Source organism: Mirounga leonina, unplaced genomic scaffold (assembly GCF_011800145.1).
Source record: "Mirounga leonina isolate KUSES-001 unplaced genomic scaffold, KU_Mleo_1.0 Mir_126, whole genome shotgun sequence".
NCBI classification, from domain to species: Eukaryota; Metazoa; Chordata; class Mammalia; order Carnivora; family Phocidae; genus Mirounga; species Mirounga leonina.
The window spans coordinates 32,015,083-32,035,550 of record NW_023270314.1 but is presented as its reverse complement, the minus strand read 5'-3'; the positions used below and the strand labels follow the sequence as shown (position 1 = coordinate 32,035,550).

The 20,468-nt window shown below is 36.1% G+C and overlaps 1 protein-coding gene across 1 annotated transcript in view; it reads right to left on the bottom strand.

Annotated features, from left to right (window-relative positions):
- The window catches only part of NELL2 (neural EGFL like 2), a 324,025-nt gene that overhangs the window by 180,610 nt on the left and 122,947 nt on the right, over positions 1-20,468 (bottom strand). The window contains exons 10-11 of the mRNA XM_035002828.1: positions 6,917-7,008; positions 2,762-2,864 (exon numbers count right to left, since the gene is read on the bottom strand). Coding sequence (XP_034858719.1) covers positions 2,762-2,864; positions 6,917-7,008 — 195 coding nt within the window. The remainder of the gene's footprint in view (positions 1-2,761; positions 2,865-6,916; positions 7,009-20,468) is intronic.

The following is a 20,468-nucleotide window of genomic DNA, read 5'->3' as shown; positions in this document are numbered from 1 at the left end:
TATACGCAAACAATGAATCATGGAACACTACATCAAAAACTAATGATGTAATGTATGGTGATTAACATAACATAATAAAATAAATAAATAAACACACTTTCCAAATAAATAAATAAATAAATAAATAAAATAAACCACTGAGTGTTGGGACAGTTTGTCACGCAACAATAGCTAATAGCTCAAAGTGTGGGCTCACTGACCAGTAGCATCAGAATCACCAGGGAGCTTCTCAGACATGCAGGGTTTTTGGGTGGACCCCCGACCTACTGACTTAGGATCTACATTTTACTAAGATCCCTAGGTTATCTGTATGCACATTTAAACTTGAGAAGCACTGGTTTAGCCAACTTCTGGTGGCCAAAGTAACTGTAGTTAAGCTGCAGACTGAGTGCAGTTCTCAAATCAAATAAGTGGGATGAGCATTTTTGATTCATATCCAATTCCACACATGCTCTGTACAAGGCACTGGCTCAGGCACTGTGAAGATGAAAACTAAGATGGCCTTGCTATCTGTCTATTTGATTAATCCTTTTCAGTAGTATTCCTTAGTTCCTTTCCTTTGAAAGCTCCCTGAAGGGTAGACCAAGTCTTAAACCACTTTGAAATTCCCAAAGTACCTTTCACAGAACTGGGATTTTAAAACTCTTAATTGAATGGATGGAAGAAAGGGCTAAAAAGAACAAAACAAAACTGCACCACCCTGTTAAAAATGGGAGGGGGGATCTTATGTCTACTTTTAATAGACATAGTGTAAAGGAAATAGAATGCTATATGTTTTATAAGGTTTCTTTTTCTTACTTTTTTTTTTTTTCCATTTAAGCTTTCCTTTGCATCCCCATAAACGCCATTATTCAAACAAGTACTAGCAGCTCATTTAGGGCAGTTTGTTATATAGTACCAACTACGTCAGTTATGAGCATCTACTACATCTCAGGTGCCACAGGAGGTGTTAAAGATATAGAGATGAATATAAAGACCTAGCCCTGCTCCCCAGGTGCGAAGTCCAATGAAGGAGACCGAGTCACAAACAATAATTTCAATAGAATACAGCCTTAGGATGAATTGACTTAAAATTTTTCACCTTTACAATGAACAAAAGCGATAGGCATTCTGTAGAAAACTGTACTTCGAATTTTGATCTATTCCTGGGCTCCTGATACATAGTACAAACCTCTCTCCCAAGGCTGGGGCAGTGAACCCAGAGCTCCCAGAGGGTAAACAATTGATACACTTAACAACCACTCTATACCCTACAGCCACTCTGTTTTTCACTTTCATTACAGCATTCAATAAATTACACGAGATATTCAACAACTTCTTATAAAATAGGTTTGGTGTTAGATGACTTTGCCCAATTGTAAGCTAACGTACAGGGGTACCTCAGAGACACTGCCGGTTCAGTTCCAGGCCACCACAATAGAGCAAAAATTGCAATAAAAAAGTCAAATAAATTTTTGGTTTCCCAATGGATATAAAAGTTATGTTTATGCTATATTGTAGTCTATTAATTGCACAATAGAATTATGTCTAAAAAATGTACATACCTTAATTTAGAAATGCCTTGCTAAAAAGTGCTAGCCATCATCTGAACTTTCAATGAGTTGTAATCACTGATCACAGATCACCATAAGAATTATAATAAAAGTGAAAAAATTTGAAATATTGTGAGATTTACCAAAATGTGACAGACAGACATGAAGAGAGCAAATGCTGTTGGAAAAATGGAGCCCATGGACTCGCTTGACACCAGGTTGCCATGAACCTTCAGTTTGTAAAAACACAGTATCTACAGAGCACAATAAAGTGTAGCATAATAAAATGAGGTATGCCTACAAGTCTTCTGAGGACACTGATGGCAGACTAGGCTAAGCTATGGTGTTCGATAGCTTAGATGTATTAAATGCATTTTTGACTTAATGATATTTTCAACTTACGGGGTTACAGAGACATAACCCCATCATAAATCGAGGAAGACATGTACAGAAAGGCACATATAGTCTTGTGGCGGGTAGGGATCTTAAAGAGTTCCACATAATTACTCCTTTTGCGTAATGTTTCAATCTATAATAAAATACGAAGTTTTAGAACCAATAGTGATGGGAAACTCACTGCCTCCTGAGGCAGCCTGCTGCATTTGTGAAGAGCTCAAACTTTACTGTTTTCTTATATTTAACTAAAACTCTAAGTCCCTTCTACTTATTGGTCCTAGGCCTATCATCACAGAGGCAACACAGAATGAGCAATGCATGTCTGATGGCCTCACTCTTCTCAGGAGGACAGAAGCCTATGGGTGAAGGAGAGTGGAATTGAGAGGAGAGGGATCTGAAGTACTCGAAATGAAAATTATACAAAGTCAATTCCAAAACAAACAAAAGGAAAGGGAAATCAAACCAGAAAAAAAAAAAAAAAGGAAAAAGAGAAAGAGAAAGAAAGAAAAAAGAAAACCAATAAGATAACTCAGCACTGCTGTGTCAATTTCTTTGGCAAAGTCATGCTGACTCAGAACGAGTACACAGAAAGAAGTTTAAAGACCCAGAGCTTGACATACATAGCAAAAATGTATGGAAACATCTTGATATTAACTCAATAACTATAATAAATATTCTGTGACTACCTACTATCTACCCAATTAGGTAAGAATTTAAGAAAATACTGTTATTCTTTGGAAATAACTTGCTTATAAAACTTTCTATTTCCTGTCAGTTAAACTAGACTCCAACAATGACACGCACATAAATCTTACTTTACGAAAAAGTCTTACCTTTACAAACTTTGCAACAGCTATGAGACAAGGTAATCTGCTGAGATTCTGGACAATCCAAAGCCGGACAGCCAGAACTTTCAACCAGCTTCATGGTTTGGTCCTATGAGACAACAGAAAATAAATCCTTCAAACCTCTGAATTTGGACATACTAAGAAGTTTCTAGATCCAGCATCTGAGAAGGCCCTTCACCCACAAGAGAAAAATTTTCATCCTGAGAACCTCTGCATAGGTCACAGACTCACTCACAAAATGATATTAAGTCATAACTGGAAAGCCTTGAAAATGGACCAGCAGCTCTGGGAATAGGAGCATAACACACTGCATCCATATAAATAATTTGCCAAACAACTAGGGAATTCTAAAAAATTCCTTTAGTTTTATAACACATTTGCACATCCAGATGACAACCGTGGCACAAACACGGCTTGAATTAGATCAATGGCCCACATTGAAAAAAAAAACAATAAATAAAAACTGAGCCTTGTAAACATTCTCATTTCAAACTTTTCTAGACTATTATGAAGAGATTCTGACAGGTGATTAAGGTAAGGAATATTGGGGATCTCTCCCCCAAACCATAAAGGAAATGAAGGCAGGATTTGGTTGGCTTCTATACTGTCAACCTCCTCTCTCTTAAGAACAGGGGTCATTAACTAAAGCAGCATATAAGCAATAAAATGTTGGAACTTGTAGGCTTCCATTTTAACACTGCTCAAAAGCTTAAATTTTTAGATGTCATTTCTATTAAGTACTACTCTTATGGAAGAAGTACTCATTTTAACATTTCCATCTTCCTGGAGTATCTGTAGAAAAGAGATCATGATTTGAAAATGATCTTACCAAGAACGTGGTAGGACCATACGACCCTGTAATTCTACTTCTGGGTTTTTTTCCTCAAAAAAAAAAAAAAAAAACCCAAAACACTAATTCAAAAAGACATATGCACCCTGATGCTTACTGCAGCATTATGTACAGTAGCCAAGATGTGGAAGCAAACTAAGTGTCCATTGATAGATGAATGGATAAAGAGGATGTGAGACAAACAGATAAGGAATATTACTTAATGAAATGTCGTCATTTATGACAACATGGATGGACCTAGGAAGTATAATGCTAAGTGAAATGTCAGACAGAAAAAGACAAATACATATAATTTCACTTACATGTGCAATCTAAAAAACAAACCAAAAACAGAAATAGACTCGTAAATACAGAAAACAAACTGGTGGTTGCCAGAAGGGAGGGGCGGTAGGGGATGGGTAAAATAGGTAAAGGAGATTAAGAGGTAAAAATTTCCAGTTATAAAACAAATAAATCACAAGGGTGAAAAATACAGCATAGGGACTACAGTCAATAATATTGTAATAACATTGTATGATTACAGATGATAACTACACTCGTCGTGGTGAGCATTTCATAATGTATATAATTGTTGCATCACTATGTTGTACACCTGAAACTAGTAGAATAGTGTATGTCAGCTACACTTAAAAAAAAAAATGAGTGGTAGGAGACATGGATCTAGTGGAGTCAAATGCTAGTCTTCCTTTGGTTTGACAATACTATCCATTCTGATAATCTTATTTTCAGAACCACAGTGTTTTCCAGTGTTACTATTAAAATTACAGACCCCCAGGACACACTTTCAAGGCCACAAAAGTGAAAATAAAGAAAAAATGAAGGACTAGTGTCGACAGCCCAGGAAATAAAAGCTTGGGAGAGCTGTGAATTATGTAAAGGTATAAATACAGAAACTAAGGGGCCTGAAGGGAAGGGAAACAATGGAAGTTCTTAATGTCAAGAATTTAGTCTGGGGCACCTGGGTGGTGCAGTCGGTTGAGTGTCCCACTCTTAATTTTAGCTCAGGTCATGATCTCAGGGTCATGAGATTGAGCCCCCCAATGGGACTCCACGCTCACCACAGACTCTGCTTAAGATTCTCCCTCTCCATCTGCCCTTCCCCCACTCATGCATGCTTTCTCTCTTTCTCTAAAATAAATAAATAAATCTTTAAAAAAAAAAAAGAATTTAGTTAAGAACTCCAAAAACAGATGATAATCTGGTACAGCTGGGCTGTACGATCAATAGTCACTAGCTACATGGAGCTCTTGAATACGATAAACATAAAATAAACACAAGATTTCGGAGGATTAGTGTGACAATAGAATGTGTAATATTTCTTTTTTTTTTTTTTTAAAGATTTTATTTATTTATTTGAGAGAGAGAGAATGAGAGAGAGCACATGAGAGAGGGCAGGGTCAGAGGGAGAAGCAGACTCCCTGCCAAGCAGGAAGTCCGATGCGGGACTCGATCCAGGGACTCCAGGATCATGACCTGAGCCGAAGGCAGTCGCTTAACCAACTGAGCCACCCAGGCGCCCTGAATGTGTAATATTCCTTTAAGAATTTTATGTTGATTATGTGTTAAAATGATAATATTTTGCACATATGGGTTTAAATATAGAAAAATTAGCACAATAAAAATTATTATTTGCGGCTTACATATTTCTATTGGACAGCAGAGCATTGGAGAGGAAATGATGCCTTTTGTTTGAGTAAATAAGAGGTAACATTTGTTCATTCACTCAATATTTACTTTCAGAGTATAGGCACATTCAGAGTTGTCTATATATAGACTTCTCACTAACCCATTCTAAAATGAAATCATTTCACAGCTATCTTACAACCAGACAGGCAACTATTCCAATAAATTTCTAAGCCATAATTGTCAGTATTATGAGACACACTGGTCAGATGAAAAGAATACACACAGACACACACACACACACGCATTGAGAAATTCCAAATGCCCTCAAGATATTTAAATTTAGAGCTGATATTTCAAAGTTAGAAACCAGCTGACAAAAGTTTTCCACCTTCCTTGAAGTAACTTTCTTCTGCTTCCTTTTTCTTAATTTGGAGTTACTAGCCCTCACTCTAGGTCTTTCAACCCTTACATTTATAGTGGGACCTACTTCACTCAAAACAGTGTTGGTGTAGGGTACTTATAGGGGACAGTCCATCTTAATATACAGGTTTGGGAATTCATGTTAATGTTCCTATACCTCAGATCTCTTGTCTTTAAGACGGTGACCTGCACTACAGGAAAGCTGACTTAAAGCCAAGAGAAGCAGCTCGAATACTTTATAATGGGCATGAAGAAATCAGACCTCTCATATTCTAGAAACCAAATCTGTCACAGGCTTGCCTCTCTTACGTTTCCTCCTTGCTTATCCCAAAGGACTTCCAACCTCAGATGCAGGAAGTGTAGAGCCGGCTTCTTTCAATTTATTGTGGCAAAATTCTTAGGATTTTCCTTTCCCTGACACTGAATAATCATATAAATCCTCACAATTTATTGGTGGTGCCAGCAGCATTTTCTTTTTCTATGTAATCTATGCATACTAAATCATCCCCAAAATCCATTTAAAGAGAAGACATTTAAAGAGAAAAATTAGGGATCAAATGTAAAGGAAATTCTAAAGCATCAACTTTATATGCAGAGTTTCCCTCAGATAGAATATGGCTTGCAAAATCACATTATGGTCAAGAAATATATTATAGTTTATAAAAGGCAAAGATGAAAATTTTATGAAACATACTTTTTCAATTAGTAGATCAAGCACCAGAGATAAAAACACTCACATCTGCTCCTGAAGCATACTTGAGGAGACCTTGGCAGTAAATTTATAAAGAATTCCCCCTTCAAATCATTTAAAATATTCTTACTAAAGGGATTAATAACAATATCCATCTCATCTCCATCCAACAGCTAATTTTTATTAGGTAATTTTTATGATTTTCCACTGAACTGAATGATATTTGTCACATGGTCAAAAACCATACGTGACAACAGGCTGAGTCCAACTTTATCTATATTTTCTTCATAGGAGTTAGTTTGAATTTGGAAAAATAAGACAACTTCATAAAACTTTAATTGGATAAAACAGTATTTTTGTTTATTGGGGAAATTATAGCCATTAATTTACATATTTGAAAAAAAATGGGAATTTCTATTTGAATTATAATTAATATCTTAAATTTTTTCTTTGCCTTAAATGTTTGAAAGGTATTACAAGTGTGACATTTTAAAGAAATATTTACCGTTTACATAATAAAGAATTTTGAAAGACCCATGAAGAGCTTCCTTACCTTGCACTCGTAGAGAACACATACTCCAGAAGAGGAATAAACCGTATTTCTCTCTCCTTCAAAGTAGGTCCGTCCTTGAAATTGACATATTGCTTTGGAATAAAAAATACATATATATTTATTTTTAATTTTTCTTTAGGAAAAATAGTTGGGAAGTGTTTAGATTATATTTCACATGGTCTTAAGCCTTTTCAAAGTGTCTGAATTACCATAAACTTAAATTCAATATAACTTAAGGCACATGTAGCATCCAGTTATTGTTATGCCCATTAAGGTCAGAGAGTAAAATAAGGTACAAAAAGGATAACGACAGTGACAAGTCAGAAGTAGACTCTAAAAAAAGGGTGCCAATGAGCAGACTCTCAGATGACTTGTCTACTAGATGATGTCGCCCTTAGGGCATATTAAGCAGGTGTCTGGAGCAGCTACGAATCAGGGCAACACAAACATGAAAAAAAAAAGTGCATTTTTTTATATGCCATTTCAGAATTTTATTTATTTTTATTTTTTTAAAGATTTATTTATTTATTTGAGAGAGCGAGAATGAGAGAGAGTACATGAGAGGGGGGAGGGTCAGAGGGAGAAGCAGGCTCCTCGCTGAGCAGGGAGCCCGATGCGGGACTCCATCCCGGGACTCCAGGATCATGACCTGAGCCGAAAGCAGTCGCTTAACCGACTGAGCCACCCAGGCGCTCCGCCATTTCAGAATTTTAAAAACAAAATTTAAAAGAAGCTTTTTTAACTTCAGTACATATATGAAAATTTTATGTTTTATGAATTAGCACTATTTAGTTTGTAAATACATGTGGATTAGGGCACCCTACTTAGGATATTGAAAAATCTTAATCTGGGCCTGCTTTGTTTCCATCACCAATTAAATAAAATTTTAAAATAGAACTTCAGATTCAATAGGAAAACATTTTTAATTAGTGAAAATACATAGAAATCATCAAATAATTTTTGAGATTTTCAAAATAGTTTCAATTCACATAAACATTTTGCCAGCAGAAGGGAACGGTTGTTTTGAAGGGAACGGTTCACACTCCCCATGCTGACTCATCACCTAACCAGAGACAGCTACCCTCAGCTAATGAAACTTAACTTTCAGAATCCTCCTCCGGTTTAGTCACCTTTTTAAGACTCTGAACTAACTTTCGTTTTTGCAACTTTGTATTGTTTTTGGTTTTGGGGGGTTTTTTTGAAAAGGCACTCAATGTTGTGGATGCTTTGGAGCTCCATAGCATCTAGAAAAAGACCAGTGGAAATGATTATCTGCTAAGAAAGGACTCAAGCAGTTTGTTAGCCTTGTTTACTAAATCCAATTTTTAATTTTAACCATACGGACTTTACAAAATGGATGTGTACATTTTCTTCTAATTCCTTTGTGTGAATTTGAAGAAAATGTTTCCCTCTTCAGAATTCACATATTTCCGTAATTTCAAAAGTATCAAGTTATCTCAGCACTTTGCTTTAATAAATACTATTTTTGTATCATTACTGAAAAAAGTGCCAGGTTGCCTCTAATAATTGGTAACAAAGATATTAGATAAATTTTTATCAATATTAAACATATACATGGTTGTACAAATATTCATATTTAAAATGTAAACCAACTTATATCTTCACTGAAAAATTAACCGATTATTTAAAAGCTGCACATTTAAATAATGGAAAGCATGCATGTTGTTAAAATGCCATCCTTCAACTGATCTCTTTACTCAGCTTTTATTAATAAATTTCACTACTTAATATATATCACTGGTGAATTGATTTCAAATTTTTGGAGTTTGCTAAAAGAATACAACTTACTTGCATAAATTATATTACTTAAAAACTGGGTAAAGTTTGTGTACTTATTAATATTCAAAATGAAACTGCAGATGTGTCAGTTGCATACTATCTGTCATATTACAAATTAAAATAGCACGTGCATTTACTTAAAGAACCTGACTGATTATAAAATATATCTGTCCAACATGTAATTTTTACATACCCCTCACTTATGAGATCCAGTAACTCAAAATACCAAGTTATGACACATTGTGTGTTCAATGATACTTAATAAGTACCACATTTTACAGGAAAATGAGAATAAATAAAACCTTCTTAACTTCTCTTCAGCACTTGCCATTCAAAGGTATCTAAGCCTATTTTATTATATGACTTCATAACTTCAGCCTATTCAAGCCCAAGGGTATATTGAAAAAAACTGATATTAATAGTCTTAGAACAGAAGGGAAAGGAAACTAAAAAACACAAGGGTAAGTTCTCCTTAAACAAAGTCTTAAGATAATTTAATATTCAGGCAGAGCAGATGGGGCTTCTGTTATAAACTCTTAATTCAAAAGACTCAAATAGGCAACTTGTGGGACAATAGGGCACCAAATGGAGCTTAGCAGAGGGATAAAGCGCAAAAAACGAATGAGATCACAATTGCTTCATTTCCTTTCAAGCAGTGAGCACAAACGGGGTGAACTTGGCTTAGGGAGAACCCAACGTGAGTGATTTTTGCCTTGTTTCTTTATTGATCAGTTGCTGTGATTTCCGTAATTCTGAGGTTTATCCCCAATACCTAGTAAGGCCACTAGGGTATACCTACCCCAGGCTCTTTAGTGGAAAAATGTTAAGAAAGCTAGAAAATTGGGGCACCTGGGTGGCTCAGTCGGTTAAGCATCTGCCTTTGGCTCAGGTCATGATCCTGGAGTCCTGGGATCGAGCCCCACATTGGACTCCCTGTTCAGCAGAGAGCTTGCTTCTTCTCCCTCTGCCCCTCACCCTGCTTGTGCTCGCTCTCTCTCTCAAATAAATAAATAAATAAATAAAATCTTTAAAAAAAAAAAAGAAAGAAACTTAGAAAATCTATAATCATTGCTAAAAATACTACAAGGAATCCTGAAAATACCATTAGGAAGTCTCTGGAACTTAGGATTTGTTGAAAGAATAAAAGTCTTATTAATTTATTAATACATTGAACAGGTACGTACTCTGAGCTCCTATTATACGCCAGGTAGTCTGCTAGGTAACTAAAATCCAGAGATGAATGAGACACATGATGCATGCCCTCACCATGTAGTGAGGCAGACAGACTCATCCACAACTGACTACGATAAAAGCCAAAATGAAGTCTTATAAATGAGAAAGTCATAAGTCATATGCAAACACAGCAGACTGAGTGGTGAACTTCCACGAGGGGACAAAAGGAAACAAATGGGCTGGTGAAGGACCCAGGCTCTGGCAATAGCGGGAAGTCATGAGCACCACGGGGCTAAGGAGCAAGGACAGTAAATTGTTTTACTGGAGCCCTGTCTGAGTCAGTTATGGGGAAGTGGTGCCTAGAGGGAGCCACAGTCAGGAGAGACGCAGGTACTGCTAGAAACAGCACAGCGTAGAGAAGGAACAGGGAAGACACGTGGCCAATTCTCTCTCCTCCTGCCTTCTAATTTCCTGCCAGTGTCTCCCACTGGCAAAGCCTATCCAAAGCCGGTTGGCAAGGAGACCAGGGTGATGCAGCAGGCTCCTGGGGCAGAGACTAGGGCAGAGAAGGAGAGGGAATGGAAGTGGGATAGAGGGGTGCCCGGGAATAACCAGCACCCAGCACAGGTGGCTATCAGATTAAATCATTTTAAACCACGAAGAGTTTATAAGGATAGGTTGCTTAGAAAAGCATGAGAGAGTGGAACAGAGAGCAAATAAATTTGAAGAGGAAAAATTGCAACATTTAAAAAATGCAGATCCACTTTAAGGAAAAATAAGGTAGCTGATCAAAATGAGGTCCGTACGCAAGCAGAAGGCAAGATGGAGGAACTAAGCTCTGGAGAAATCAAGTGTCCAAACAGAGGGGGGGAAAGCAGATGAGGCCTGTGCCCAGACTTTAACCAAGGCCAGCCCCTGCAAGTATTAGGGACACAGCCTCAGAGACAATAATCCCTGTGGCTACCACAATACTGCAAAAAAACAAACAAAAAAAAAAACCCTCTAGAATTCCCTAACTGAAATGTGTCTACCTGCTTACTCTTCCCCCATAGACTATAAAGTAAAAGAAATCTCTTCCTCCACAGAACAACAAAGGAATAATCATTTTGCTATATAATCATTTTGCTGTATTGATTTCTCCTTTAATTCAATTGCATTCACATGTTCATAGTCAGAGGCTTCATTCTTTCCTAGCTTTGGTGTGTGTGTTTGCACGCATATGTATATGAAAGCATTAAGTTTCTTATGACATACCTCTGGATTCCTATGCCCCAAATTATTTACCAGCTTTAAGAAGAATTATATCAACAAGGCTACATTTTCAAATACCTATGCTAAATGCTTACTGAGTATATTACAGGCATATTTTTAAGATAAGAAGTTTGGAGGAAGATGGATATTCATTCATTCATATAGGCTTCTCACTTTTCAGACTAAGAAGCTATGCCCCCATGAATACACTGCAACTACTCTTAAGTTATTAATATTAATCAATTTCAAATGCATATTGACTGTGACTCTGGTATATATTGCTGTTTGCATAACTCTAAGGGGATACCATTCATATCATGGTTTATGTGAATTATGTCACCCAGAACTGTCCCGTGCACAGCCTATTCAGCCATAGATGGGGACATTAATTAGAACTTGGGGAAAGTCAATAGGATGATATAACAAAAGGTATATAATGTTTTACTAAGGCTATATTAAACATTACTAATTACACAATCACTAGCACCATAATGATAAGAGAATCTGCAAAAGCAATTAACGTGACTTATTTTCACTTCATTTCCCCCCCATTTTAACAATTAACAAGAAACAGGAAGACAAGAACTGGTACAGATGCAAATTTGAAAGTTATTAGTTAGAAAAAGTGAAAAGTAGTTTACAGCACAAATTGAGAAGTGGGTAAGTGAAAGAAGCCAGTAAAACTCTAGAAGTCCTAAGTTACACATTAAAATCTCGATTGGTCATTAATACAGAGATAGAAAATGCAGATCCCTCTAACGAGATTTAAATCAACTTCTGCAAACCTTTGCAGAAAGAATCATCCAAATCTACCTAAAAAAAATTTTAGAATATAAAAAAATGAAAGGATGTATCATATTTCCCTTCTAAACATCTCCTTGCTTTTCCTTTTTATTGCCAGATTGAAATATAAGAGTCTACTTTAAACTTCCCAATTGGTATTGGCACCTTTAAAAATGATCCAAAACAAAATTAAAAGTTATAGATACCAAAAAGAAAACCAATATAATCCACTTAGGTAAGAAATGGGATTTAAGATTTCTTTAAAATTCTCTTTGAAAACACCAGGTATCCATGATCTTTAGATTGTTTAAGCTGCCTATTAATAAGGGCAGAGTTGTAGATAATAGTGGTTTTTATGCGGTCTTCTTTGAAATCTTGATTTCCTCTGGGAGATCTTAAACATCCCATGTACAATGGCAGGTGTTATTTTTTTTTATTTTTTTATTTTTTTATTTATTTAACAGAGAGAGAGATAGCGAGAGCAGGAACACAAGCAGGGGAGTGGGAGAGGGAGAAGCAGGCTTCCCGCTGAGCAGGGAGCCCGGCGTGGGACTCGATCCCAGGACCCTGGGATCATGACCTGAGCTGAAGGCAGACGCTTAACGACTGAGCCACCCAGGCGCCCAATGGCAGGTGTTATATTCTGGGCCAGCATGATAGTTATTTGTTAGTGATATGCCAATCAAAGCTGTTGGATGAGAAAATATCTCATTAGCTGTAATTATGTATATTTATATTTTTATTATAGGTATTTAAAAAGAAAGTACAATAAATGCATTCAAGAGGCAGGCTAAGATTCTGTGGAGTCAAGCAAAAATAAAATCTAAAAGTGTTTCAGTATTCTTAAAAGACTCCAATCAGCCATGCTGCATTTTTCCAGGCCACAATGTTTTTTAGTTATCTGGACTCACTTGGAGTCAGTTCTTAACAATACGGTTATAATAAAAGTCTTAAGTACTAACTGCTAAAATTAATTTTTCCCTCTTCTATAATACCTAAATCTCTATTAGAGCACTAAACACATTTTTCATTTTCTCTTCTAGTTATACACTTTTGTAATCTTTCCTACATGAGGACAGGGACAGTGTCTTATTTGTCTTTGGATCTTATTCAGCACCCAGCCCTGGCCGTGCATAATAAACTCTAAAGGTTTGTTGAATTTTTTGGTAAGTTCTCTTCCAGCTTACTGTTTGATGAAAAGCCTGAAAACAAGTGAATTGGACCTCTTTGATCTGCACATCTCCCTTTACATATGGCCTTATCCTTTGATTTTGCCTCTTTCTTATAAAGATTCTATAAATTGAGTGTCATGGAAATATTTTGCCCTTGTTGTAAAATGGCACCTTATTTATCACTGCAGCAGAGCTGAAGTGCCTGAAATGGGAGTAGGTTTGCCTATCAGCTAATGAAAGAAAAATACCAGCTCTTGTTAGAGCAGTAACTTATTAACATGAATAATACAAGGTAACATGTACAACAGAAGTCAGCTTGGACAATTTGATGACAAAACTTCTCCCTCCTCTACAGAAAGCCAATTTTTATGAGCCAATGCTATTTAAAATAATCAGAATTTCAGAGTGTTTAAATAATTCACAAATTTATTAATTATTCATGATTGCTTCCTTTAACTAAATCTCATTAATTGTTTGGGAATTTAGTTGTTTGCAAAGCTAATATTAGAATTTAGGAAATGAGATCATGAGAGTAGAGGTGCAACCCTCCTGTCCCATTTTATATATATCATGTCCTTGGGCTTCTAAAGGACCAAAGAGTGCTTTTCCTAGGGGGCCTTAATTTAGGTCAGTAGCCTATTCTTCCAAAAAGAGAACGGCCCTGAAACACCATAAATCTAGCTGTAGTGAGGGGTTAGGAAGCAAAGAAGGATAAAAATAACTACAAGAATAGAACAAAAGCAAAAATTCTAACACCCTGTCCAAATCAGCCTTTGGGTTACAGGGTTATATACTGGGAAAACGGGAAATGGATATTTCGAGGATAATAGACAAAGGCCAAGTGTGTAGGTGGAAGGAAGGAGTCACTGTGTTTTTTCCCTGATTTAATTTTACCAAGTGGCAAGTAAGATAAAAAAAAAAAAAAGATATTCTGGAATTCACTTGATTTAGCTACCTTTCTATCATTGGCCTTATTCTTGATCCTGGCTTATATACCACACAATGGAGTCTTTAAAATAAAAACAATGTGATCAATTCATTTAGTCTTCTGGGGATGAGAAAAATTTAATGAGTGGAGATAAAGATTTGGAGAAAAATATAGCATTTGTGTCAATACATGCATACTATTAAAATGACAGCATGAATACACATGAGGCAACAGGTTTTATCACTTTACAAAGAAAACATAAGGTAAACTATAATAAGGAAATGTTCACACATTGTCAGTTTCAAAGCCAGGACTAGAATTCATCTGACAGTCCTTCTGTATATCTTTTCTTACCACTAAAAATCCAGTGAACTCAGTCAAAACTTGAACACCTAATCTTTGGTTTAACTTTTGGAAAACATCTTTCCAAATGACTAACACCTTTTAGATACATGTTGTTTGGATATTATAGTGTGGAGATGTTGAACATATAATGCTTGTGCATTATAAAGCAGGACCCTATGCATTATAAACCACACAGCTGTGCTCAATTAAGAGACTACAAGTAAAGACCCTGAAACAGTGATGGTGTAGTTTTAAAATAACCCCTTGTGTACACACAAAACAAAGAGGAAAGTGTTAGGGGAGGGTAGGCCTCTTTTAAATGCAGTTTTCTGAGAGATACGTTAATGAATCCTTCCACAATGCAGGGAGTATGAGCCAAGGGAACAGAAGAACCTCAAGGTCAAAGGGAGCCAGCTCCGTGTACCAGACACAGAAGGGGCAGCACGATGAGGAGGGAAGAGGGAGCAGAGGAAGCAGCAGAGGACAGAAACATTTAAAAGTATACTTGAGATGGAGGAGGAGAAAGGAAAGCAGGAAGCAACAAAAGGCTAAACAAGAGAAACAAAATGATTTCATAAAGAGCTTTGCAGGAAGAGTCGCAACACCCAGTGGACAAGGGGAGCAGTTATGATAACCTACTGTCCACCAGGTGCTGTACTAGGCAGATGCCTTCCTGCCTCCAAGGAGCATTCAGCCAAGCATTGGAAACAGATGACCACACACACAAGTAACTACATACAACTCAGAGGTAGTGCGGGAACAGAAAGGAAGAACAATGCCTTACACGAGTGGAACTGGAAATGCTCCACAGAAGAGGAGCATCTGAAAATGAGTACTGAAATGCTTTAATATGATTTAAGTTGGGGTAAGAGTACTCATGATATATTCAGAGAATACAATAGAATAATGCTCATAGCAATATACTTAGTATACCTGGATCCTAATGGGCATCTACTCGGGATAATATATAAGCTGGAACTGATTTATTATAATTGATTTTATAACCAATTTAAATGCTCCCAACCTGCTGGGCCTACAGTTCTCAACTGTGGATGCATATTAAAATCACTTAAAGAACATTAAAACTGTGCCCCAACTGCATGCCAGACCAATTAAAAAGAATCTCTAAGTGTCGGACCTGGGTCTCTTTATTTTTTTAAAGCTGCTCAGGCACAGCTAAGCTTGAGAACTATTTGCTATGCAGAGAAAAAAGAACTAGGAAAGAGAAAAATACAATTAACACTTCAGTGGGACAGTCACATAGATATTCAGTAGAAGCCTTTTTATCCCATGTTATTTGGATAGTTATTTGGTCCATTTTTTGAAAAAAATCAGTTAAACTGAGAAATCAGAGACAACAATAAATACGTACTTTAAACATTTTAATTTAAAACACAAATCCACACTCATTCAACAAGGTTTTGAAGTGCAACACTTTTCTTTGGTATGGATTCATTGATTGTGCTTCATTGCATACTTGGCTATATAAATAAAACATAGTGTTGCCTACCATTTCTAATTTTTTTAAGTGGACTAAGGTAGATATTTGCCAAACAATCTAAAGAGGGAACATTCTAATTCTATTCCACAACACTTTAAGTTGTCTTACATCTAATTCAAGAGCATATTTTTTAGCAGTTTGAGTTTATCAGTGTTTTTCAAAGCACTCAATTTTTATTTTTAAAAAGTGTCTTTTCACATTCATATGTCACTGGTTTACATATTATATATGTATATGTATTTGCAGCAATTCAATAACATTACAATTGCAAGACAAATACAATGGACATAAACAGGTTTGGGGACAACACCTACCTCTTGCTTAGCATGAAAAATCATGTTGTGGGAGCATTAAGTATACAGGCTTAGGCTCAAGTTCAATTGAGACCTTTTAAAAAAATTTTTTAACAGAGCCAATGGAAATTGTAGATGAGTGCTTCTCAATTTACCTGGAGATCCTATTTAAATGAAAATCCTGATTGGGTAGATCTGAGATTCTGCATGTCTAAGTAGCCTCCCAGTGATACAGATGCAGCTGGTCCAGTGATCACACTTTGGGTAGCAAAGTTGTAGATCACTGATTATTAGTCCTGCTTCCACGTACGAATCACCTAAGATTACTGAAAATACAACATGGGGAACCCAGACCAATTAAATCAGAGTCTCTAGGGGAGGGGCCTAGGCATCTGGTTTTTAAGAGCATCCAGGTGATTCCAGTATATGGCCAGTGTTGCAAATCACTGTGTAGATTAATCCAACCAGTCAATTCAGTGAGCTTTTAATATAAATCTCCATCCCAGACAAAATCAGAGAATGACTCATAGGATGAAGTTCTGGCCAAAACTATTTTATTCTTACACTATAATTAAGGAAACATCATAAACCTACAGCTCTATTTCCAGAGGTTTTTCTTAACTTCTAAATAATTTACTTATGTTTATAATTTCAAAAAAAGTAATAAAAGTCATGGAAGTGAAGGACAAGGGAGAGGATGAAGAAGAGGGTGGGGATGACAGAGGCGGAAAGGGAGACAGAATTCAAGTGCACTGTAAGACTGGAAATTGAGCCTAATTAAATACAGCTGTGCTTGTATTTTGGGACAAAATATTTGTTGAAATACATCACTTTTTCTATTTTCAGACAATTGCCCCCCTTAGGGGGCTAATTAAGTAAAATTTTCTACAGCTATGCTAAATGAAACATTGAGGTTAATATGTGAACTACATTAAGTCTAGAAATAAGAAATTACCCCCAAACTTAACACTTCCCATAATCATATATCAAAATTTGATTACACTCTTCGCAAAAGCCTCTGGAATTAAGGAGTGAAAGGGATTCCTATAATATTTCATGACTTTGAAGATGCTATCATGTTTATTGCTGTATTCCTCCTCACCATCATTTATTAAGAAGTAAATTATGGAAATGTTCCTTCTCAACCTCTTACTCAATAAATACCTCTTGAGTAACTACTATATGCCAGACAGTGCTAAGCACTGGGAACAAAGCAGTGAACAGACATAGACCTTGACCTCACAGAATCTGCAATACAGAGGTGGACTCAAGAACAACTAACCAGGCAAATAAAAAATAACTGCAGGTAACACTAAGAAAACAATCAAGAGTCTGAGGTACTTAATAACTAGGAGACCATTTTGGATGAATCAGAGAATAACTCTGGGAGGAGATGAAATTTTAGTTGGGACCAAAGCCTGAGAAGATCTAATATGGGGAAGAATGACAGGGAATAAAAAAATTCCAGGCAAAGTGGAAATTAACTTGGCTTATTTCAGAAACTGAATGAATTCCAGTGTGGAATTTTCTACTTATCTATTATTACTGAATTTTAGACATTTGCACTGTGGTCAGACAGTATATCATGTTGGTTGAGATGAACTTCATCATCCAGTATATTCAATATTTTCAATGTTGTATGCGAGCTTAAAGGAATATGTAACCTGTACTTTGGGAGCATAATGGTCTATATATGTTTATCAGGTTTAGATTGTTAATAATACTCAAGTGCTCTTATCCTTAATGATTTTTGTGTGTGTTTGTATTCTGTCAATTACTGCAACTTCACTCTGACTATGGATTCATCTATCCTTCCTCGTAGTTCTGTCAATTTGGCATCATATATGTTAAGGCTATATTATGAGGGATATACAAATTTAAATTGCTATGTCTTCCTTGTGATTTGAAATTTTATTATTATGAAGTAACTCTAGTAATACTTTTTGCCTTGAAGTCGACTTTGTCTGATATTAACCAGGAGCAATCAGCTTTCTTTTCCATGGGCTTGTACTGTCCTTTCACTTTTGACCTTTCTGTATTCTTATGCTTTAGATGTGCATCTTTTAAATGGTATAAAGCGGGATTTCATTAATTCAGTTTCAATATATTTCTTTTAAAATGGATTGTTTAGCCCATTTACATTTAGTGTAACAACTGATATATTTAATTTTTTAACCTACTATCTTATTTTGTGCTTTCTCTTTCCCTGCCTGCACTTTCTCCCCCCCCCCCCCGTTTATAACTTATTTTGGATTGAATATTTTTTCATCATTCCATTCTCCCCTACACTAACTCAGTAACACATTTTAACACATTTAACACATTTTGCTCCTGACCATACTATAATGTTATTATTGTATTTTTAAAATTCTATAAACTCTTAAGTAAGATACTATGAATACAACACCAAAGGCAAGATCTATGAAAGATATAATTGATAGCAGGACTTTACCAAAATTTAAAACTTCTTCTCTGCAAAAGAAAATGTCAAGAGTATTAGAAGACAAGCCATAGACTGGGAGAAGACACATCTGATAAAGGACTGTTATCCAAAATAGACAAAGAACTCTTAAACTTCAACTAGAGGAAAACAATCTGATTTAAAAATGGGCCAAAAGAAAACTGCAGATGTCAAATAAACATAAGAGATGCACCACATCATATGTCATCAGGGAAATACAAATTAAAACAATGAGATAGCACTACACACCTGTGAGAATGGCCAAGATCCAGAACACTGGTAACACCAAATGTTGGCAAGGATGTGAAGCACCCAGAAGTTTCATACATTGCTGGTAGGAAATCAAAATTGTACAGCCACTTTGGAAGACAGTTCAGCAGTTTCTTACAAAACTAAACATACTCTTACCATAGAATCTAGCAAGTACTCTCCTTGGTATTTACCTAAAGTAATCGAAAACTTATGTCCACACAAAAACCTGAGCACAGATTTTAGCAGCTTTATTCATAACTGCCAAACCTTGGAAGCAACCAAGATATCATCCTGCAGTAGGTGAATGGAGAAACAATTGTATATCCAGACAATGGAATACTGTCAGTGCTAAAAGAAATGAGCTATTGGGGAATCTGGGTGGCTCAGTAAGTTGAGTGTCCAACTCTTGGTTTTGGCTCAGGTCATGATCTTATGGGTCATGGGAATGAGTCCCATGTTGGCAAGGCTCCGTGCTCACTGGGGAGTCTGCCTGAAGATTCTCTCCCTCTGCCCCTCCCCCTATGTGTGCAAGCTATCTCTCTCTCAAATAAATAAATAAATCTTTAAAAACAATAAAGAAATGAGCTATCAAGCCATGAAGTGACATAAAGAAACCTTAAATGCATATTGCTAAGTGAAACAAGCCAATCTGAAAAGGCTACATACTGTATGATTCCAAATATATTATATTCTGGAAAAGGCAAAACTATGGAGACAATAAAAAAAAAATCAGTGACCGCCATGGGCTTAGGGGGATGAATGAATTGGCAGAGCACAAAAGATGTTTAGGGCAGTGAAAATACTCTGTATGATAATGATGAATATATGTCATTAAACATTGCCCAAGCCACCAGATTGTACAACACTAACAGTGAACCCTAAGGTAAATTATGGGCTTTGGGGGATTATGATGTGTCAATGTAGGTTCATCCTTGGTAACAAATGTATGTACCATTCAGATGAGTGATGATGATAATGGGGGAAGCTCTGCATGGTGGGGGTGTGGGGTATCTGGAAGTCTCTGTACTTTCCTCTCAATTTGGTTGTGAACTTCAAACTGCTCTAAAAAAAAAAAATAGTCTTAAAAAGTGTGATCAGTCTATTCATTACTCCCTTGAAGGTAATATTGTCTCCTTTTTAGATTTTTTTCTTTGTCTTCAATTTTCTGAAGTTTCACTATATTGTGTCTAGATAAGGATTTATCTTTATTTATCTTTTGTGTGATTCATTGGGGTATTTGAATCTGCAGATTTGTGTCTTTTATCAGTTCCAGAAAATTCTTAGCCATTTTTCCTCCCTTCTACTCTTGGGACTCACATGAAATGTATATAAACATTCTCCTACATCCTCCCTGTCTTCTTCCTTCTCTTCAGTATATTTTATCTTTTTAAAATTTTTTGTTCTGACTTTTAGATAATTTATAATGTATTTTCCAGCTCACTAATTCTATGTATCTCTGTCTATTCTGCTGTTAAATCCATCTTTTGAGGCTGTATTTTTTTCCCAGTTGTATTTTTCATTTTTGGAGTTTCTGTTTCTTTCTTTCTTCTTTCTTTCTTTCTTTCTTTCTTTCTTTCTTTCTTTCTTTCTTTC